Raw genomic sequence first — 20078 nt, 5'->3', positions numbered from 1 at the left:
GGCTCCGCGCCAGGCACGGAGCCAGCGCCTTTGATAGGCTACTGCCCACTGCCCTTTTAAATCGTGGAGGCTGGGCCCTGCTCTCCCAGGCCTGGGCTGTCCACCCAGGGGGCTCCACGCTGCCATGGCTGAGGGAGAGGAGGGCAGGGCTGGCCCCGCAGTGCCCTCACCCCGCCAGCCCGGCCGCCAGCTTCTTGGAGGACCTCTGAGAGAACATTTGTTTGGGCTGCCAAGTTAAATCTTCCTCCCTCATGTCAGGGCATTGGGAAAGCAGTCAGGGGAGAGGAGAAGGGGGAGAGCGGGGGAAGGAGCAGCAGGAGAAAGAGAGAGAGAGCGAGGGAGAGAGAAAGAGAGGCAGGCGGGCGGGCTCGGGCCCGAGTCACTCAGGCACTGCCTTTCCAGGGAGCTGGGGCTCCTGGGTGGGCGCAGTGGAGGCTCGCGGCACTGAGGCCGGGGCCAGGCGGCCAGGCCTCCGGGGCCAGGCGCGGGGTTCCGGCCGCCTTAGGTCCCCCGCACTCGGGGAGAGGCCCTCTCTGCGCACCCCGCTGGAGGGCCGAGGTGGGCAGGGAAGGCAGAGGAAGGAAAAAGTTTGCGACAGGTAGAGGGTAGGGCAGGGCGGCCCTGCCCCAGGCAGCCCCCAGGGGAGGGGTGGGGGGCCCGCGCCCGCGCCCCGCGCGCTCCCGCTATCCGCCCTCCCGCCCGGCTTGTTTACATTCCTCGAGTGTCTTTTAAACCAGGGGCCGAGGCCGGCGGCCGGCCTTCTCCCGCGGCTCCGGGGCAGTCTCCCGTGAAAATCTGCTCGCGCACAATGGCCGGGGAAGGCGGCCGCCCCTCGCCGGCGCCCCCGCCGATCCCGGGTGGGGAGCCTGCCCTCCGCACCGCGCCCTCTCCCCGCCCCGGCCGGCTTCCTGGACAGATGTCCCCGGCGAGGGGGCGACTCGCGCCCGTTGCCCGCGCCCCAGACGCCGAGGCCGCGCTCCCCACTGTTTTCTCTCCGGCCCAGACGCCAGGAATGTGAAACAAGCTTCCAGAGCCCGCCCCCCACCCCAGCGCCAGCCTCAGCCCGGGCCCGGCCCCCCAACCTCCGCCCGGGCCGGCCTCCCACTCCCCCGGGGCCGCCGCCGCCGGAGACGGAGAGGAAGAAAGAGCACAGGGAAATTACTTTCGCATTTGCAACGCGCGCGCATACACACACACACACAAACACACGCGTCTTTCCTCCGGACTCCCCTCCTGGCCGGGGCAGCCCGGTCCGGGCGCCGGCCTGAACGCCCCTCGGGTTTCTACGAGAAAGCCCCTCTCGGCTCCCTCCAGGTTCCCCGCTCGTACGGCGCGCCGCGTCTCCCCGGGCAATGCACACACAAACAACTTAACCGCACCCCCACCTCACATTACAAAAGTGTGCGTTTTCCGTGGAAATTCAGATGAACAACTTCACGCCACCAGCCCTTGCCACCCCGAAAGCCGGCGCCCTCCCAGGAGGCTCCCTAGACAGAGGCGCACAACTTCGCGTCTCCCCAAAAGGCGGCGAAGGAGACCGAGGCGGTCCTTCCCTCGCTCCCCGCGATCCCGATCCGGCCCGGCCCCCGGCGGACAGAGCGAGGGCTGGAGGCGCGCGGGCAGGAGGCGGGCACCGGGTCCGCTCGCGCTTCGCCTCACTCCCGCCCCGCACACTCGCCGAGCCCCGGCGCCGGCGCCCGCGCGCAGCCCGAGCCGGCTCCGCGCAGCCCGGGCGCTCGCCTGGCCACCCGGGCCTCGGCCCCGGCCGCGGCGGGGATCGCAGCGGAGCCCCCCGCCGCCGGCCGCTCGCCCCCCGCTCGCCCGGCCCCGGGTGGTCCCTGGAAAGGAAAACCCCGGCGCCCGGCGCCCGGCGCGCGCACCCCAGGAGCCCGCGGGCAGCGGGAGTCGGCGCCGGGGCGAACGGGCGCTCGGCTCCGGCCCCAAACTTACCGGGCGCTGCGAGCGCCGCCGCCGCCGCTGGAGGACGCGCCGCCGCCGCCGCCGCCCGCAGGCAGGGCCGGCTCGGGCCGCGAGGAGCGCCGCGAGGGCGCCGCGATCGGCTCCGCTGCGTCTCGCGCTCGGCGTCGCCGGGGCCGGGGTCACCGCGCGGCGCCGGCGCTGCTCGCCCGCCCGCTGCCCGGCCGTCCGCTCTCCGGGCGCCCGCCGCCGCCGCCGCCGCCGCTCGCCGCGTTAACGTCCACGGACAGTGAAAAGGAACTCGGCGTTCGGGGGTGAGTAAGTGAATCAACTCGCCCGGAGCCGAGCAAGTTGAAGTGTCAGATTACATTGGCTATACTATTTCCAAAGGGCCCCGCGCCGCCGGCCGCCCGCAAAAGCCGGCGCGGAGCCCGGCACGGAGCGGAGCGCCGCCGCCGCCGCCGGCGCTCGGCTCCGAGGGGCGCGCGCTCTCCGGGCGCTCTCGCCCTCTCTCTCTCCGTGGCCTTTCTCTCTCTCCTCTTTCCCTCGCCTTTCCCGATACCCCTTTTCACTCCCTCATCTCTGCCCTCGATTCTTGGCCCTCTCCAAGCTTTTCCCCTCCATGGCGCGAAGGGTTCTGCGCGGCACCCCCCACACCCACACCCACAAGCCGCTTCTTCACGCACCTCCCTGCTCTCCCCCCCGCCCTGCCACTGCCTGACGCCACCCCCCTCCAGCAAGTTTGGAGAAGGGTAGACACGCTGGGTCTGGGAAGGGGCCGCCCTGGGGAGAAGGCTGAAATAACCCGGCTCTTCCGGGTGAGCCCCCCCCCCCCCCCCCCCGCTCGTACGCCCCCGCGGGGAGTGCACTCCGGGCAGCTGGCGCTGTCAGGTACCCGACCCGGGGGTGATGGAGTTGCCAACAAGATCGCCAAAGCCTAACCCCGAAGGCGCCTTCGGGGTGGCTCTCAAAGCCCTGGCACTGGAGCCGGGGCGAGCAGAGGACCCCCGCTCCCCGCAGAGGGCGCAGGGGGCGCGGCGGCCGCGCGGTTCCCTAGACGGCTGGGGAGGGGCGGGAGCGCGGCGGGAGCGGTCAGTCCCGAGCGCCCGGGGCGGCCTGGAGGCGGGTGGATTCCCCGAGGCCCCGCGGGGAGCGCCCGGGGCGCGCAGAACGCAGGTGGGGTGGGGGCGACCGGAGCCGGACCGCAGGGGCCGCGGAGAGGGATTGCGTAGTCCCCCTTCCCACGCGCCCTCACCAGGCGCAGCTGGTGCGCCCACTCGCGGGGTTCCCCTCGCAGACCAGCCCCTGAGAACATCCAAGTGCGCGCCCACTTTGGCTCACGTCCACTGCCACTCACACGCAAACTCCTACACAAACGGCACACACACTCGCGCCCACCCACAGCCCTACGCACGCTTGCACACACACAGATACAAACGCGCCCACACACACTCACGTACACTTTCACAAGCCGGCGTTCACGGCACAGCAAGCCCGCTCCCAGATACGCGATTGCACACACCCCGCACAAACACTTCGCTGTACACCACCCGCGGACGCTCAAAAATCAAAACACCAAACATTCCCCTGTGTTCTAATGCCACACGTTCACGTATACACACAAACACGCCCTCCCCCCCCACTTCCTCTTCCAAACCCCTTCCCCAGCCTCTCCCATTTGCTGCACCCCCAAGTCCCAAGTCATCATCAGCGGCCGCGCAGCCCCCAATGGACACCCGCGCGCAAGCACGCACGCCCCTCCACCGGCAGGCGGGGGAGGCTTCGGCCCGGGCCGGCTTCGGATTCCAGGTGTGGCGGCGGCTCCGCGCTCCGCGTTTTGCGGGCTGCCGCGGTGTCGGAGGCGAGGCGAGCAAGGGAGCTGGAATAACAAAGGCAAGTTGGGGAGAGCGCGAGGGGGCGCAGCCCTGGCCGGGCCGCGGGGGGAGCCGTGCTCCGCCGGGGCCTCGGAGGCTGCCGGGTCGCGATCGCCGGGAACCCGGGACTGGGGGAGGGGGTACGGGGGGTGAGAGGCGGGGCCGCGACGTGACGTCAGAGAACAATGACACCGCCGGCGGGGGGGGGCGGGCACCCGGAGGCAGCAAGGGCGGGGGTCTCCCCCGGGGCCCGGGGCGGGTGGCGGGTGTCCTGGCTGGGCCCGGGCCGCTGACTGATTGATGAGTCCGGCAAGGTAGGGCGGACGTGCCGTGCACACTCGCGGGTCGCCGGGGCCTCGTGGGCAGTGATCGACGTGAACCCCGGCCCAACCTGGGGAGCAGGCGGAAGAACTCCCCCCCACCCCCCCACGCACACACCTCAGCGGCCACCGCCACCACTTAGAGCATCCTTCCCAGGGCTTCTCTGACCTCGGCTTGAATTCTTTCAGGGCCGGCGAGCTCACTCCTTATACCACCGAGGCAAAGAAGGCAAAATGAATTTGCCAGCCCTAAAATTATTCTCAAGGCTATGCTCTAGTCTGACAGCCGTGAACTCAGCCTGGAATTCCTGCGGGCTCAGAAGATGCCGCTCTGGTCCCCAGGGGCGTGGGGGAAATGGGTAATGGGTGGAGCCTGGTTGATTTCCCAGGGGAAGTCCTGCTCCCCCCCCCCACACACACACACACACTTTGGGGGCATGGGATGCTCTCCTTTCTGGACCTCAGTCCTCCGACCTGTCAGTTCTCACCTTTGTTACTTGGCACAGGTGGCGGCTGAGCATCCCTGGGGCTGGCTGATGCTGAAAGCACCTCCAGACATCCAGGGATAGTGGGGAGGCGTGGTCCCAGGCCCATTCCTGTGGGGCAGTCCTTCCTCCTTGACCTCTGGGGGGCCCAGGGTCACAGGTGGGACACACATCACTTGACTGGGCTTGAGAACCCCTGAAGGATGGTAGGTGGGAATTCAGCTTGCACCCCCAGCAATCCACAGCTTTGCAGCCAGATAGCCACCCCCACCTCCAGGTACACCCCCCTCTCCCCCCACCCACCCAGGACAGAGTTTCTGAGTGTTTAAGAACTTGGGGTGCAAGAATCCAATCCCAGTGAGGAATGAGACCAGTTCCTGTTGCTTTGATGACCCCTAGGTCACGACGCCCGACCTCCTCAGTGTCCCTGTCCCGATTCCTCGGCTGGCCACCTCTAGGAATTGGGGGACTCAGGTGACCTTGAGGTATGGCTGGAGGCTAGGGCCACTCATGTTCCAAAGCTCCTGTCCAGGAAACCTTCCAGTGCCCTTTACCTCTGGAAATCATGAAATGGTGACCACACAGGGCAGAAAGAAGCCCTGGGAGAAGTTGTCCAGTAGAAGAGCAGTAGCATGGAGGGGTGAGGTCAGCACCCCCCAGCCTGGCATGCAGTCCCAGAAACCCAGCCCAGGGCCTGGGTCTGCCCAGCCTGGGCCTCTGGGGACTTTGCTTCCTCCATCTAGGGAAATGATGATGGGGCAGGAGTTTTCGCATTGGATCCCTGTGGGGTCTTGGAAGAAGCTGTGATTTAGTGTCTACTGTACGCTAGGTGTTGTGGCTAGAGCGTATGGACATCAGCGCCTAGAATTCTCACATTGCCTGGGGGAAGGTTTCCTTCCAAGGAAACAAGGAAACAGTTGCCAGTGATTTGCCCAAGGCCAGGCAGAATTCAAACGCAGGGCCTCATTACAGAATTTCCCACCAGCACTGAGCCCCAGCTGCACAGCCTCATCTCAGTTTAGCCATGGACTTGGTGTGTGGCCTTGGGTAAGTCGCTCTCCCTCTCTGGGCCCCTGTAAATGGAGCACAGGGTCTCGTGGTGGCAATGGGCCTGAGCCCACACCCTCTTGGCCTAAGCCACTGGTGGCCTGGGGACCTCGGTGCGGGAGGGCCAGAGAGGAAAGCACCATCCCCATCCCCTACCAAGGAGAGGCAGAAGGTGCATCCTGCTCAGCCAATGCAAGCCCGTAAACCCCCCAGCTCTGGAGGCAGCCTTGGCACCCATTAGGAGGGCCGGGGCCGAGAGGGCCAGCTGCTGGTGCTGGTACAGGGCCGGCCTGTGCCCACTTCAGAGCACACTCAAGGGCTGTGAATTCCCCACAGTCTGGGAGCCCTCAGCAGGAGAGAAGCCTTTTGCTTGGGCTCAGGCCCAAGGAGGGGAGGCAGGGGGCTCAGGGGGCTAGGAGGAGGCCGTGGTGGGAGGACCTGGAAAGCTTCCTAGTGGGAGGCCAAGGCGCCCTCCGTGGGACGGCCAGGGGAAGGCCAGCAGGTGTACTTTTACCTGAGGCAGGAGGCTGCTCAGCCTCTCAGGGCTACTGGGCGGGCGCCAGGATTTGGCTCCAGTGCTGTGGGTGAAGAATGGGCACTTGCCTGGAAGAGTTCTACTATGAAATTGGATGGGAGGGAGTGTCCCCTGACTGCTAGCTAGGGTGCAGCCAAGGTGACCATCCAGAGTCTCACCCCCTGCCAGGCAAGCATCGGGACCCTGTGGTGGCCAGCGGGGCAAAGGGGGTACATTTAGTCTTCATCACTTGTTGAATTCAGGAGGCATTTGCATCCTGCCCAGCTCCAAGTTCTGTGCCCCTGGTGGGTGGTCAGGAGGGCCTCCCAAAGAGGGGGTCTGCCCTTCAGACTTCTGGGCTCCCGCTGGTCTGCCTCCTCCCAGTCTGTCAACCAGACTGCCTCCTCCACTTCTGAGCCCACCCCTTCCCAGCCTGCAGACCTTGGCTCCTGGGTGTCCTGCCCCCAGGCGGGCTGCTTTGCGTTTCCATCGTGGAGCTCTGCCCCCCGGACCAAGACTGGCTCACCTGCCACTGCCTCGAGGAAGCCTTCCCTGACCTGAGCAGCAGGAGGCACGCCCATCGTGGGTCACACCCCTCCCATCCAACCTCACAGGAGAACTCGGCCAGGCAACGTGTATTAGATGCCAGCTGAACAACAGGCCTAGTATTCCGGAGATGCCCCCAAGAACCTCCCAGGGCGTTGGACCTCTGGCTATGCAAGCTCTAGCCTCACTATCTACTCCCTAGAAGCAGTTCCCTCTCCTCCCCTCCTCCCCACCCCCACCACTGCCACTGTGCTGGACTCGCCCATAATCGGTTTGCAAGCTAGGTTTCTTTAGCAAGTAGTACGCTTGGGGACGGAAGTGCTGTGTGTCCACTGGGGCTGAGGCCCCTGGGGGTAGCTGATTGAGAAGGAGCCCAGAGTGCCCATGCTCACCCCTGTCCTCCCCAGTAGGCTGGGTGGTGGGCTGAGCGCCCCGAGATAGGAGGATTTTATGCCCTTTGGATTCCATGGAGACTAACGGAAGAGCATCTGCTGACCTTTCTTCACCAAGGATGAGCCACAAGAATCTGGAGGAACATTCTGGATGCCAGGCCAATGCAGGCAGCCCCTGGGCATCTTCCATGCGAGGCTCCTGGGAGTAGCCTGAGAGCCTGCCTCAGGACTGGAGCTCAACCCAGCCTTCTCCATGCCTGTTTCCCCATTTGCCAAGCGAGAGAAGGCAGGTTGCATGGGGGACATCGACAGCACTTTTGCTTCCAATTGTCCTACAGTTTGTAGCTCTAAGCCTTCCTCCTTGTTCTCGTCTGCTAGGCTGCCAAAAGCAATATACTAGAAATGGGCTGGCTTTTAACAGTGGGACTGCATTAACTTTCAAGCTTACAGTTCTGAGACCATGAAAATGTCTACATCAAGGCATCACCAGGTGAAGCTTTCTCCCCCAAGACCAGCTGTGGTGATCCTGGACTCCTCTGTCGCATGGCGGCATCTGTTGGGCTCTCCTAAGTTTCGTTGCCTTCAACTTCTTGGTTCCCTGGCTCTCTCTCTGACTTTTTCTCTGCACTCATCCCATTTTTAAGGACTCCAGGAAGAGGATTAAGACCCACCCTAAATGAAGAGGGTCACATCTTAAGGTCCTACTCACCAAAGGATCCTGCTTACAGTGAGTTTACACCCACAGGCTTGGATTGACTTTAAGAACACACTTTTATGGGGTCCATACGGCTTCTACCCATCACACTCTCCTTAGCGTGAGCTACAGTCCTCTTTAGGGGAGAGCCGGGTGGAGACAGGAAAACACACGCACGTGGAGGGAGCTGTCCAGGGCAATGTGTGTCCGGGCTGCAGGTGGGTGTTGATCCTAACCACACCTTGCAGGCACTGCTCTCACCCTCAGAGCCTCCCGCCAGCCCTTGGAGGTTGGGATGGATTTGATTCTGATCCCCATTTTACAAATGACTGAAGTGAGCACTGAAGGGGGCGGTGGTTTATGCAGGGTGGCACGGCTGTGACGTGTCAGAGCTCGAGCAGGATTCAAGTCTCCTAACCAGTGCACTGCCTCTTCACTTGCCAGTGCCACCTCCGGAGGGGCAGTCTGGGAGCTTGTGTGTCTAGCACTGGTGGGAAAGTTGGCAACAAGCCTCCAGGGGGCCAAGCCTCCTGCCTCCTTCCTGATCGCTCCTATACCCGGGGCCCCGCAGGTGCCTCCTCCTTGGCAAGGGGCAAGGGAATGGGAGCAGATCTTGGCCTGAGCCTCTCCCATCCGCCACTGGACATGGAGCCTTCCCACCTCAAGGCTCACGTGCCCTTGCCCTGACGTTGACGGAGGGCCATGCTGGGTGGCTTCCCGAATTGCCTCTTAGCCTCCATGCCTGTGTTCATGCTGTACCTCTGTCCTGGGCCACATCTACAGCCACCTGCTGGGAAACCTCCCCGGAGCTCCGCCAGGTATGCTCTCTCCCTCCATGTTCCGTGCTTCCTGCACCCCCCTCACCGTCAGAGCAGTGACTTCTTAGGATCGCACCACGTGCCAGGCACAGAGCGTCTCGTATACCTTAACTCCGCTAGTCCCCACTGCAGCTTTACAGGCTGAGTAGTAGTAGTAGTAATATTCCCATTTTACAGACGAGGAAACCGAGGCACAGGGAGTTGCGTTTGGCCAGTGTGGTGCCTCAGCAGTTAGAATAGTTATTTGACCTGTCACTGGCTTCCCCGGATCTGCAGGCTGTAGGAAGTTTCTCCACTCTATCTCAGCACCCAGTGCAGAGCCCGAGTGACCGACAGCAGGCAGGTGAAGTAAGGGCTGTGAAGGGCACTCAGGGTGAGCCAGCCCCAGCTCTTTGGGTGCTCACAGGCTATCAGGACAGAGTGGTCCCCTCCAAATGCTGCTCTGAGAGTTTGGGGGAAGGAGGGGAGTTGGCATGGAGTGGAGCCCAGAAGGCAAGCTCTGCTGGGGTGCTAGGGACTATAAGGAAACTCAGACCAGAGTGGGGCATGGGCCTGCCCAAGGTCACACAGCAGTGTGGGGGCAGCAGCAGGATCCCAGTACGAAGTGCCGTCTGACACCTCGCAGCCAGCCATGGGCCCCTACAACTGTGGCCCTTTTCTAGGACACACAGTGCCAGATGCCACCATGAGGCTGAGCTCTTCAATGAGTAGCTCCAGTCCTCTCCCCCAAAAAATTAAAAAAAGGAAGAAAAAGAAATCCAGGCATTGCTCCTGACTGCAGCTGGTGCCAACCAGAATCCCCACCAAACAGGAAGTTGCTGAGAGCCCGGCGGGCCCGGGGCCCGGCTGGATTCACAGCCTTTCTAGCTTACGTCCACTGGGGCCCAGGCTGAGGCTGCAGCCCCTCCCTGGACACCCACCTGTGTCCCTGGCCTGCACTCTGGGCTGCCCTCTGCCCTTGCCCTCTTGGCAAAATTTGGATGCCACTTGGGAGGGCCATAGGCACCCCTGCTTTCCTTCCTCGCCCACCCATGCCCGATGGGCTATGCCTCTCTCCTCACTAGCCTGTCCCCCCACCCTAACAGGATGGGATTTCGAAGGCCTGTCTGGGAAAGTTGCAGAAATCCTCTGTGGAATCATCTGGAACACTGGTTGGATTTCAGGACACATCAGGATTTTCTACCCCCAGGCCCACCCGCCTTGGTGGTCTCCAGTTCTCAGTGCACATCTTAGGATGCTTTGCAGTCGTGAAGGCTTTGGGGTGAGGGCGACAAATGGCTCTGCAGAGACACAAAAGTGCGTTTTAATTAAAGTCGCTGGTTTGCCTGTTCCCTCTGCTTCAGAGACTTGGTCTGAGAAGCCAACTCTCCCTTGCTGTCTTTATTTCATCCTCCCTGCCCGCTGTCGGGATGGTGAGTTCTGTTTTGCACCTGGAGCCTCCCCGTGAGCTGATCCGGTCCAGGTTGCCCCAAACATCTACCCTGAGATAGCAACAAGTGGACCGTTGCCCAGTGTCCATCTGAAACCCTGCTCCCCGCTGAGCCCCCGGAGCCAGCGCACACCCCCCTCTTCCTAGGGGCACAGCACACTGACGTTTGTAAAGTACACTTCTACTTCTCACCTGAGGGCCACAGCCTCAAGAGGCAGGCTGGGATCACACAACCCACTTGCCGATGGGTAAACTGAGGGTTCAGGGCACCCAGTATTTTGGCCAAAGTCGCTCAAGAAGGGGCAGAGTTGAGATGTGAACCGCGATCTCCTGACTGCATGATACTAAGCAGGAGTGGGGACCTGGGAGGTAATGACATCAGGGGATGGCCTGCCCAGCCCCCCGCCCCCATTGCCTCTGGGAGACAGGACCCCAGCCACTCAGCCTCAGCAGCAAGTATTTGTCAAACCTGCTAGGTGCCAGGCACGAAACTGGGCACGTGGCCCATTCTGCCATAGAACTTTCCTTCTGGTGGGGAGATGGACACCAAACACTCCTGGGCAGAAAGATGTCCCAGTGAAGAGCTGCCCTGCTGGGGCCACTTCTCACAGGCCCTTGAAGGGGCCCTGGGCTGGGAGGTGGGAGACACGTGTTCCAGTCCCAGTGTTGCCCTGACTTGCTGTGTGGCCTTGGATGAGTCGCTTCTTCTGGGTGGGCCCAGGCTTTCCACCTGTGAAATCTGCAAACATGTGGCTCCTCAGGTCCCTGCCCTACTGCCACTTCTGGGTCAAGTGGTTAATGATTGCCTGGCGTGAGTAATTGCCCCGACCTAGGCTTTTTACCTTGAAGCAAACTTTTCCTGGGCTCTCAGAAAGGGGCCTCTGAGATCAGCTCGTTGGAGCCCCTCACAAAGCAGCACACCTTAGCCTCCTCCTTCCCAGGTGACTGTCTCTGCTTGCGCCCTCCCCGGCGTGGAGAGCTCACTCCCTCCTGTAGCAGACCTCTTGCCAGCGGAGAGTGGAGTGCTGGCAGATGTTTACCCTCCAACTCTCCCAAGTGGGGAAAACCTGATTTGTAGCATTTGCCAATTTCCATGGTGTAAATAATCCCACCGTGGCGATTTCAAGCTGTCAATTTAACATTGAGCGGGCTGAAAATGCAACAGTCAGCTCTCGCAAGCCCGCTCCCCCGCACTGCAGCCCCTGCTCCACGGAGAAGCCCTGTCCAGCTTGACTTGTGAGAAAGTTCTTCCTGGTGTTGAGCAGAACATGACTGTTGGGAGCCACATCCGGTCTGGAGGTCCTGAAACAATTCTCTAGGGTGTCGGGGCACAAGGACCCTCTGTCCCGGGGAGACCTCGGGAGAACTGGAGGTAACTCACGATCCCATCTCCCTGCGTGTGGGGGGTGGCGGTGGGGGTAGTTCCTGGGCTGAGCTTGGTGTGTAGCCAACCTTCCTTCCCCTCTCCTCTCTCTGCCTTTCTTCTGTCCCCCCTTTCCTCCCTTTCCAGGTCACCATGCCAGGTGGGGGGGGGGGGGGAGGGCACAGTGACCCTGTCTTTGCTCACGCTGGCCCCTCCTGCTGGAAAGTCCCGATCTGCCCTTCCAGAGCTGCTCCGCCTTCGAGGCTGTGCCCAGCTGTCACCCACTCTGAGAAGCCTGCCCTGCCCTCCACCCCTTCACCCTCCCGAGGCGGGCAGGCTCCCGCCCTCCCAAGGGCCTTTATCGGCCCTGTTTGGCACTTATCACTTTCTACCTTGGATTACAGCTATTTGTGTATGCGGCTTATCTCCCTGCCAGACTGAGAGGCAGCGCAGGCTTGTTGAAAGAGCGTGGACTTTGGAGCCACACGCACGATCTGGCCCTGAATCCCAGCCCTGCAACTTAGAGCTGGGACCCTCTGGGAACTTGAGCTACGTTTTGGAGCCTCAGTTTCCTTATCTGTGAAGTGGGCTTACTGATAACTCCTTCCACCCATCAGATTAGAAACATAAATTTCCTTTCCTGTCCCTACTGGAACTCCCATTCTCTTGGGGATAAAGATCGTGTCTCTGTATTCTCCTGATAATAACCGCAGGAACAACAATGGCAAACATGTGTAATGATTACTGTGGACGGGGCATTGTGCTAAGGACTTACAGACGTTTCCTGCCTTTCTGTCCCTGGCTTCATCCTCATGACAACCTTGTGGCATGGAACTATTATTATCCTCTTCATTAGTCGAGGAGGAATCTGAGGCACAAATAGGTGAAATAGCTAGCCCAAGGTCACATAGCAAGTAAGTGGAAGAGCTTGGATTTGAACCCAGGAACACGGCTTCAGAGCCAGCGCTGCTGAACAATAGGTTATGTGGCCGTGGTATGGGCTCCGTAGGGACTCATGGAGTGGTGTGTGTATGTGTGAGCCAGTGGGGCACCCCGGCCTGTGGGTCCCCTTGCCCTGGGAGTATACCAAGAAGTTCCTGGTCTGTCCCCTGAGGCAGGAGACTCAGAAGTCACTAAGGGGTGAGGCAATCAGAGAACGCTTCATGGAAGAGGCGGCTTTTGCGGTGGGCACTGATGGTTGAGGAGGATTGGGACCAGAATGGACAAGACAGCGGGAGCAGCAGGAGTGAAGGGGGAGAGGTGGGAGGGCTGCGTTGGGGTCCACCCAGGCCACGGTGGGCGGGACGGTGCCGAGATGGAGATGTGAATGCGGGGAAGGATTGTTGGCCCTCCAGCCTGTGTTTCAGGGGCTTCAGCAGCCAGTACAGACCCGGGGCTGGTGGGGGCCTGGAGCCCCCTGACTGCTGGAGGGGCCCGGCTGTCATTTTCACTTTTCTCTAAGGGGGCTGGGGTTCCGAGTCCCAGCTCCTGTCTCCAGCGCTGCTTCTGGGGCACCTCCCTGCATTTCTCAGGCCTCCGTTTCCCCATCTGCAGAATGGGCGTTGACAAGGGGACCTTGCAAGCCTGGCCGGGGCAGGGCTGGGGAGGGGGGGTGCCTGGCTCGCCTGCCGCAGGAGGTCGGTGGCGGGGAGCCAGGAGGGGGGCTGGGCAGCGGGAAGGGGAGGGGCAGGGGAGGAGCTCGCCTGTGCGGCCAGTGAGCCCGGCCCTGCCAAGTCCTCCCAGGCTGGGCCTCGTGACTCCTCCAGCACCACATGCGCCGTTTTCCTGGCACTGCCCACGGCTGCCCAGCTCTGCTGGCGTAGACACAGCCTTCCTCCCGGGCATGTGCAAGGACAGCTCCTGGGCTGGCCCTGGGGCTGGCGGCGTGCGCCCTGGTCCCCGCGACTCTCCTCCCCTCCCCGTCCGCCGTCCCAGGAGCAAGAGCTGTTCTAGCGAGCACTTTGCGGGTTTCCATCTCCCCCACCTGCCAGGGCTGCCTGACGGATACCGCTTCCCTTACATTAGCCAGTGTAACCCTCCCACCTCTCTCCAAGTACGCTTTATGCCAAACGAGGACACTGAGGCACGGAGAGGCTGAGCCGGATGGCCCCGTGGCTGTTCCCTGACCGGAAGGCTAGGGCTGAGGGGCTGGGCAGCCTGGGGTTGGTGGTCTAGAATATTAGAAGTGGGGGTCCCCCTTACCCTGTGCCCCTGCTCCTTCCAGAGTTCTGGGGTCACTCCAGGACCCCCATCCTAGTCCTCTGTCTGCACGAGCGCCCACAAACCCGCAGACCCCAGGCCCACGCCGGCAGGCGCACGCGGGGCTCACACACACGCTTGGTCACGGGGTCACCAGCGCGTGCGCCCGAGTGCACAGCGCCCCCCACCCACACGGAGCACACGTGGGCCTCAGGCTCCCGCGCCCTCCCCACGCGGAGTGGACAGATGACACGCGGGCGCGCCCCAGCCCTGGACTGCTCTGCTCCTCCCTACACGCGCGCACTCGGACCCTTGCTCCTGGGGCCCCAAAACCGCGCCGGGGGTATCCCCGAGGCCCACGCCGCCCAGCCGCCGGGACACCCCTCGGCATCTCCAGGGGCATCCCTTCGGGCTCCCGAAAGGGTGCGGAGCCGTCCGCTCTGTCCCGTGGGCCGCACCCCAGGCTCCTCCGCCGGGAACTGGGCCTCAGGTGTGCGCGAGGGGCCGGCGGGCGGAAGGTGCCCCTTCCCCCAACGCCGGCGGGCTCCCGGGGCAGCGGAAGGGACCGCAGGAAGAGCGGAGCCAATTAATCCGGGCTCACTGTGATGCTAATTCTCTCCTCCTTTGATCCGCGCTACCCCACCCCACCCCCACCCCCAGGCCCCTAACCCAGAGCAGGACCCAGCCCCGGCTGGCCTGAGCTTAGGGCTGTCCTGAGCAGCCCCAGGGCCTCCCCCACCCGCCAAGGGGCAGATCCGGGTTTACCCCTGGCCGGGGGCGGCTCGGGGGATTACAGCCTCGGTTACTGACCCTGGCGTTCCCAGGGCTCTCCTTTGCCGGAACCTTCCCGTTCCCTCTCTCCCCGACGGCGCTCTCCTCTCCACGGGGCCTCTGGCGGCTGGGCCCGGGCCTGGGGTTCCCGTTTTTACCCAGGAGTGGGGTGAAGCCAGGGCGAAGGGACTCCAGAGGCTTCCGGGCCGGGAGTGCTGGAGCCAGGTCTGGAATGCAGATCTTGCCACCTCCCGTCCTGCCCGGTGTCCACGGGGGTTCTTTGTTTGGGTGACTTATTTTTAGCCGACGTCTATGGGGCCTGCTCTACGGTCCTCCTCTCCTCACAGCAGCTCTCTTATCAGTCCCATTTCACAGATAGGGAGACTGAGTCATGTCACTGCCAGCACGTGGTGGACTTGGGACTCCAACCCACTGAGAACCCTCCCTGAGACCCCCAGATGGGGACGGACGTGCCCCAGGCTGGGCAGCAGGCAGGCCGGGCGTTCATTTCCTTCCCACCTATGTCCTGCCTTGTTCCGGAAATGACCGGAGTCCGCCGTGGGCCCAGCAGCTGGACAACACCCAAGCCCCTCCGCTGGCCGCAGTGGGGCTCCGGGCTCAGGCAATCACCAGGGCCGTCCCAGCCAGCTCGGCCTCGGAACAGCCCTGTAAACCTGGATATAAACACAATTAAAATTTTATGAGATTATATTTAATACATATAAAAGACCATTTGTAAGCTATGAAACATATTAAAATGAACCACTCCGCGTAACAATTTGAACCTTCCGGTCACGAGTAACGCTCCCGCCCTTCTGTTCCCTGCTTCCTAGACGGAACCACGACCAGGATTTTGTTAATTACACCGTTCCTGGGCTCACTGCACTTTTGAGGCATTCAATTATATTCTGCCTTCTTGAGGGGAAGACGAGAACTTTTAAGCTGCAACTTGCACCCCACGTGCACCTTCCCTGCTGGGTAGCACACTCGGGGCTTCCTTCCAGCGCGGTGCCCCAGTTCTGCCTCCTTGCTCCAGCGAATGCCGTGAAACAGGACACTTCTTCCTGGGCCGGCCAGCAGGAGCGGGCAGGAGCCCGGCGGGCAGCTGGGCGCCCGCCCAAGGAGGCGTGTCGGCACACTGCTGCTCGCGCTGTCCCTCCTGCAGTGCCCTCTCCCCCCTTGTGCCACCAGCTCCTTCTTCCAGGTCCAGCTACAGCTTTCGTTTCCTGGGAGGCCCGCTGCGACCCACTTGCCCTTGCCCTCGGTGGGGTTGGAAGTGCCCTCCTGTGCAGCTTGACTCCCAGGTCCCAGGTGTAGCTGGCTGTTGACTGCAGCACATGCTCTTGAGTGCCCAAGGTAGCAGGTGACAACGGATGGACAGCCCCTCGTGGAAATCATGGGTGCAGACCCTCAGGAGCTTGGGGTGGGAAGGACCCCAGCCCTTTGCTCCAGGGCATGTGGGGACTGGGGATTTGGAAGCAGGGCTGGGAGGCGACTGCCTGGGGGCTTGGGGCTGTATTTACCCATCTGCTGTGCTGTGTGTGTGTGGGCAAGACACGTGTGCAGGTGAGTGGGTGTGCCAGCGGTGGACGTGGTCGCAGGAGGGCAGGTGTTCACACACATGCTTACACATGCGTGTGCACACGGGCCCCGCCCTGCAGGCAGGGGCACCTCCCTTTCCTGCTTTCAGCTCCCCCTTCTGGACAGGCCGGTTTGCTCTCTGAGAGTCAATGTGGGACAGCGCCAAAGACTCAAATGCCTGAACCAGAGTGACCCCAGGGCACCGATCACCCCTCCCCCGGCACTCACGCACGCATGCATAAATACACGCACAGCAGCACATGCACACACGTGTGCGAATGCTCACACTCTGGAGAGGTGAAGGGAGTTGCCACAAAGTCAGTGCGGCCTCTGCCTCCCAGGCTCGGGACTGGAACCCAGGATCCGGGGCTGCCAGCTTTCCTGCTCCTGCCCTCCATTTTCCTTATCTGAGAATCGGGGCCCCTCTAGCTTGAGGGAGATGATCTTATGGATGTCCAGATGGAAGGGTTCCTTTCCCAGTTGCCATCAGTGTTTGGGTGGGAGGAGGGTCATGGGTTATTAGCCAGTGTGGGAGTGGGAGGCCCAGGAAGGGAAGGGTCCTGTCTCTCCTCCCAGGGCCCAAATCCAGCCCGGGAGATCCCTCTGCAGGGGGGCTGGCACAGTGGCACAGGCAGCAGAACCACTTGTCCGGACTCCCATGGCTCTGCGCGGCAGCCAGGGTCCCCTGCTTTCTAGCTGTGGGGCTGGGGGCAGGTGGCGTCATCTTGCTGAAGCTCAGCCCCTAGTCTGCGCGGGGCGGGGGCATGCGGGCCTCACGGTGTTTGGACGCGGTGGTGCCGGGGCCCAGCGGAGCCCAGAAGTGGCAGCTGGGAAGGTTCGGGCTTGTAGTAGGAAACCACCGGAGGCCAAGCTGCGCGCTGTGTCCAGACCCCCTGAACCACAGAGCGTGGGCCGCCCCGCAGCCCAGGTGAGCCGAGCTCTGGGCCCGGCTCTCCTCCACCAGCTGGGGGACCTGCCCCTGTTGAGCAGGAACTGGTGGGATGAGAGTGACTGGGAGGGGCAGGCCATTGCAGACCACAGGGCCTGTGCCCCTTGGGCATGCTGGGGAGAGGAACGGGTGCCCATGGCCCCTCAGGGACGCTTCTCTGCACCCACCCCCGGCGCCCTGGCCTCCAATCGGGCTGAGAGATTTGCAGGCCCAATGCAGGGGGGACAGCAGGGTTTATTTGGGGACCCTCTCCCGAGCTCCGAGCCCACCCTCCCCTCCAGGGCGTGGCGATGCCGGGCTGGAGAGCGCGCACGAGGGGAGTCGGAGGCCCTTTGAAGCTGGGAAGTTTGCACTGGAGGAGAGAAAGCAGCCTGGACTCAAAGGCTCCCTCCTGACCCTTAATTACCCTTCTTCACCCATAGGTGGAATTTCCACTCAAAGCGCTAAAGAAAAGCGCCCGCGCTGCCTCCGGGGACCGGGTTTCCCTGCTGTCTTTGTGTGGCAGCCGCCAGCGCGGCAGTGGCACACAGCTCGGGTTTCTGATTTTAATGATTTCCTGAATTCATTCCGTTTCCTACCTCGGGGAAAGGAGGAGAGGTGATCCTCTTGAAAATTCCCATAATTGCTTTTATTTGATTTTTATTAAAATGCATTCAGGAATAATGCGATTGGCCCCTTTATTACGTTGCTCATCAGTCTGGCGTGGGGAAGTCAGCCTGGGAAAAGGCAGCGGGGCGTGCGGGCAGGGCTCCCAGCGGGCTCCGGGGCTCGGCCGTGCCGGCCGGCGGAGGTCACGGCCCACCAGGAGGCCTCCCCGTCTGGGGTGGGGGCCCGGGGATGCCGGGGGACCCACCAGCTTGGAAGACCTGCTGAGTGCAGACTGCCCGTGAGCTCGCCCTGGCCGCTTCCTCCTCTCGTGCTCTCTCCACCTCTGGCCCACGGCCCAGCAGAGGCTGAGATCTGAGGTCCTCTGACCTCCAGCGCCCCCCTGCCCGCCTCCCCTCGGCCCCCCACCCCCACTGCCTGCACCTTGACCGTTGCCTCCTGGTTGGCCCCCCACCCCGTCCCCAGGCTCAGGGCCCCCAGTGCAGCTTCCCAGGGCCAAAGCCCCCCTCAAATCATGCCACGGCTCTGCTCAGCCACCCTGGGGGGCATTTGGTTTCAGGTTCCTTTGAGCACAAGGGAAGGGGCGCAGAGCTTGTCAGACCCGGGTTCCAGCACTTGCTCTGCCGTGTGAGGTGGGGTGTGGGGCAAGCCACACCTCTCTGAGTCTCAGTGTATTGGGTAATGATATGGGCACAGCAAGGCTGTCCTCATAAAGTGAGTACGTAGAGAACAGGCAAGGAAGGCTGTGTGTGGTGTGGGGGCTTGCGTGCGGGGGGGTGGGTGGAGGCAGAGTCCCGCGTGCCTGCCTAGCAGGGCAGGAGGCATTAGCAGATGCTTGGAGAGAGAGCCCTGGTGTTCACTGCTATTCCCCCTGCCCGCGCACGCCGCAGCCCTTCCCTCCTGGGGTCAGAGCTTTCAGCACAGAACGCAGAAACGGGGCTGGCTCTCTCACCTGCCCTCCAGCTGCCCTTCTGCTGGGGATTTGTGGGGTCTAGAGGAAGCCCTTCACCTTTCTGAGCTCCCCACCTCCCGCAGGCAGCCCCAGGCATTATCCTGTGACCTTCCTTTAGCAGACCAGGTGGCTCAGAGAGGGTAAGTGCCTTGTTCAGGGCAGCCCAGCAAGGAAGCGTGAGGCCTGGGGACGAGACCCCTTGGGTACACGAAACTCAACCCCGAGGTGGTTGGTGGGTGTGGTGCTTTGAGTGGGCAGAGGTTGGCAGGTGGCCAGCACCAGGCAAGTGTGCGGGGCCTGGTCCTCTCCACCCAGCTCTAGTCCGGCCCTCTGGGGTGGTTGGTCCCTGCTGGGAGCCGGGGGCGGCAAGGAGGGCGATCGCGTTTCCTGGGGCTGCCGTAGTACAACGAAGTGATGGTGCAACATACCAGAAATCTGTTCCCTCACCTTCCTGGAGGCCAGAGGTCCAAAACCAAGAGGTGGGTAGCACCTCGCTCCCTCTGACAGCCCAGGGTCCTTCCTCGCCTCTCCCGGCTCCCAGTGGGTGCTGGCAGTGCTCGGCGCTCCTTCGCTGGCGCTGTGGCACGGCCCTCTCTGCCCTGCCAGCGCCCGGCCCTCCCCCGGGGTGGGTCTGCCCGTGGCCTTCTTAGAGGGACCCCCGCCAGTGGATTTAGGGCCACCCTGCCGCGGCCTGACTTCCCGAGTAAGTGGGCTAATTAGATCTGCAACGACCTGATCGCCAAATATGGTCACGTGCAGAGGTTCTGGGCGGTCAGGAATTTGGGGGGCCGCTGCTCAACTCAGCCCAGCGGACCTCGGCATCCGCTTTTAGAGGGCCCGTTGGGGGATTTTTAATGTCTACGCAAGGCCCATCTTCAGTGAGCAAAAACAAAAATCTCCTCTGGTTGTCTGTTGCGTTTTTCTTCTTAATGTGTTTGTTTTGGTGTGAATCATTTGGCAGCGGAGGCAGCCAGGGGACCGCGCAAAGCGAGGCAGTAGATTGAGAAATTCAGCTGCGAGTCCCCGGGGCAGCAGGGGCTCCACGGTCTAGCCGCAGGGCCCCGCACTGCTCTCCTCACAATCTGCTGCCCAGCCTTTGCTTAGACGGCTGCCTTCCCCGGAAGGCCCGTTCCTGCGCTCTCTGCCTCTTAGAGTCCCCGGATGAGGCCCAGACCAAACCGAGTGTCCCAGCCCCCACCCCCACCCCTGACCCTGGGAGGGCCAGGCCCTGGGCCGCTGACCTCTGCTCATGCTGCCTGCCTGTCCCGGAGGTGGCCCGGACAGCTGGGGAAGGTGTCCATGTTTATGTCCGTCTGTCCAGCCGGGCCGCCGTCCGTGAGCACAAGCCCAGTGCCGCAGTCCTAGAGGGCTCGTGCCACGAGCCCCCAAGGACCCCTGGAGTCTCATCAGGGGAAGTCTCAGCTCAGAGGGTTACAGGGGGACGAGCCACCCTGGTGTGCTCAGGACGGAGAGGTCTCCTGAGATGCAGGACTTTGAGGGCCGAGCTGGGGACAGTCTCGGTCACCCATTTTAGCAAAGCCGCTCGTCCAGGACCGCACAGTGCACCCATGACCCCAAGCCTCCGACTCCCAGCCCAGTGACGCGTCCTGACGCCGCCACC

At 62.7% G+C, this 20078-nt stretch overlaps 2 protein-coding genes and 1 long non-coding RNA gene across 7 annotated transcripts in view; 2 read left to right on the top strand and 1 right to left on the bottom strand.

Annotated features, from left to right (window-relative positions):
- ZMIZ1 (zinc finger MIZ-type containing 1) overlaps positions 1 to 2227 on the bottom strand; it is a 221723-nt gene extending 219496 nt beyond the window's left edge. For 3 of the 4 annotated variants that reach the window (XM_058299305.2, XM_058299306.2, XM_058299308.2), the window contains exon 1: positions 1951 to 2226. The gene's annotated coding sequence lies outside the window, so the exon portion shown is untranslated. Of the gene's footprint in view, positions 1 to 1950 lie in introns of all 4 variants that reach the window. The other variant, XM_058299307.2, reaches the window with a different exon arrangement.
- LOC139439094 (WAS/WASL-interacting protein family member 1-like) overlaps positions 1 to 2235 on the top strand; it is a 35826-nt gene extending 33591 nt beyond the window's left edge. The window contains exon 2 of the mRNA XM_071215579.1: positions 1525 to 2235. Within this exon, the coding sequence (XP_071071680.1) occupies positions 1525 to 2235 (711 nt within the window). The remainder of the gene's footprint in view (positions 1 to 1524) is intronic.
- A 948-nt stretch (positions 2236 to 3183) lies between these two features.
- Positions 3184 to 9966, top strand: LOC101424247 (uncharacterized). Of its 2 annotated transcripts, none has more exons than XR_011649117.1 (4): positions 3184 to 3810; positions 7740 to 7822; positions 8361 to 8607; positions 9693 to 9966. It is a non-coding gene; the product is annotated as an uncharacterized lncRNA (long non-coding RNA). The 2 variants fall into 2 exon arrangements; XR_001118062.4 differs by lacking the exon at positions 3184 to 3810 and adding an exon at positions 4266 to 5643 and having other exon boundaries at positions 6590 to 7822.
- The last annotated feature ends 10112 nt before the right edge of the window (positions 9967 to 20078 follow it).

The sequence above is a fragment of the Dasypus novemcinctus genome, chromosome 6, assembly GCF_030445035.2.
Source record: "Dasypus novemcinctus isolate mDasNov1 chromosome 6, mDasNov1.1.hap2, whole genome shotgun sequence".
Taxonomy (NCBI): Eukaryota; Metazoa; Chordata; class Mammalia; order Cingulata; family Dasypodidae; genus Dasypus; species Dasypus novemcinctus.
Note: the sequence above shows the minus strand (reverse complement) of the source record. Positions and strands in the feature narration are given on the sequence as shown.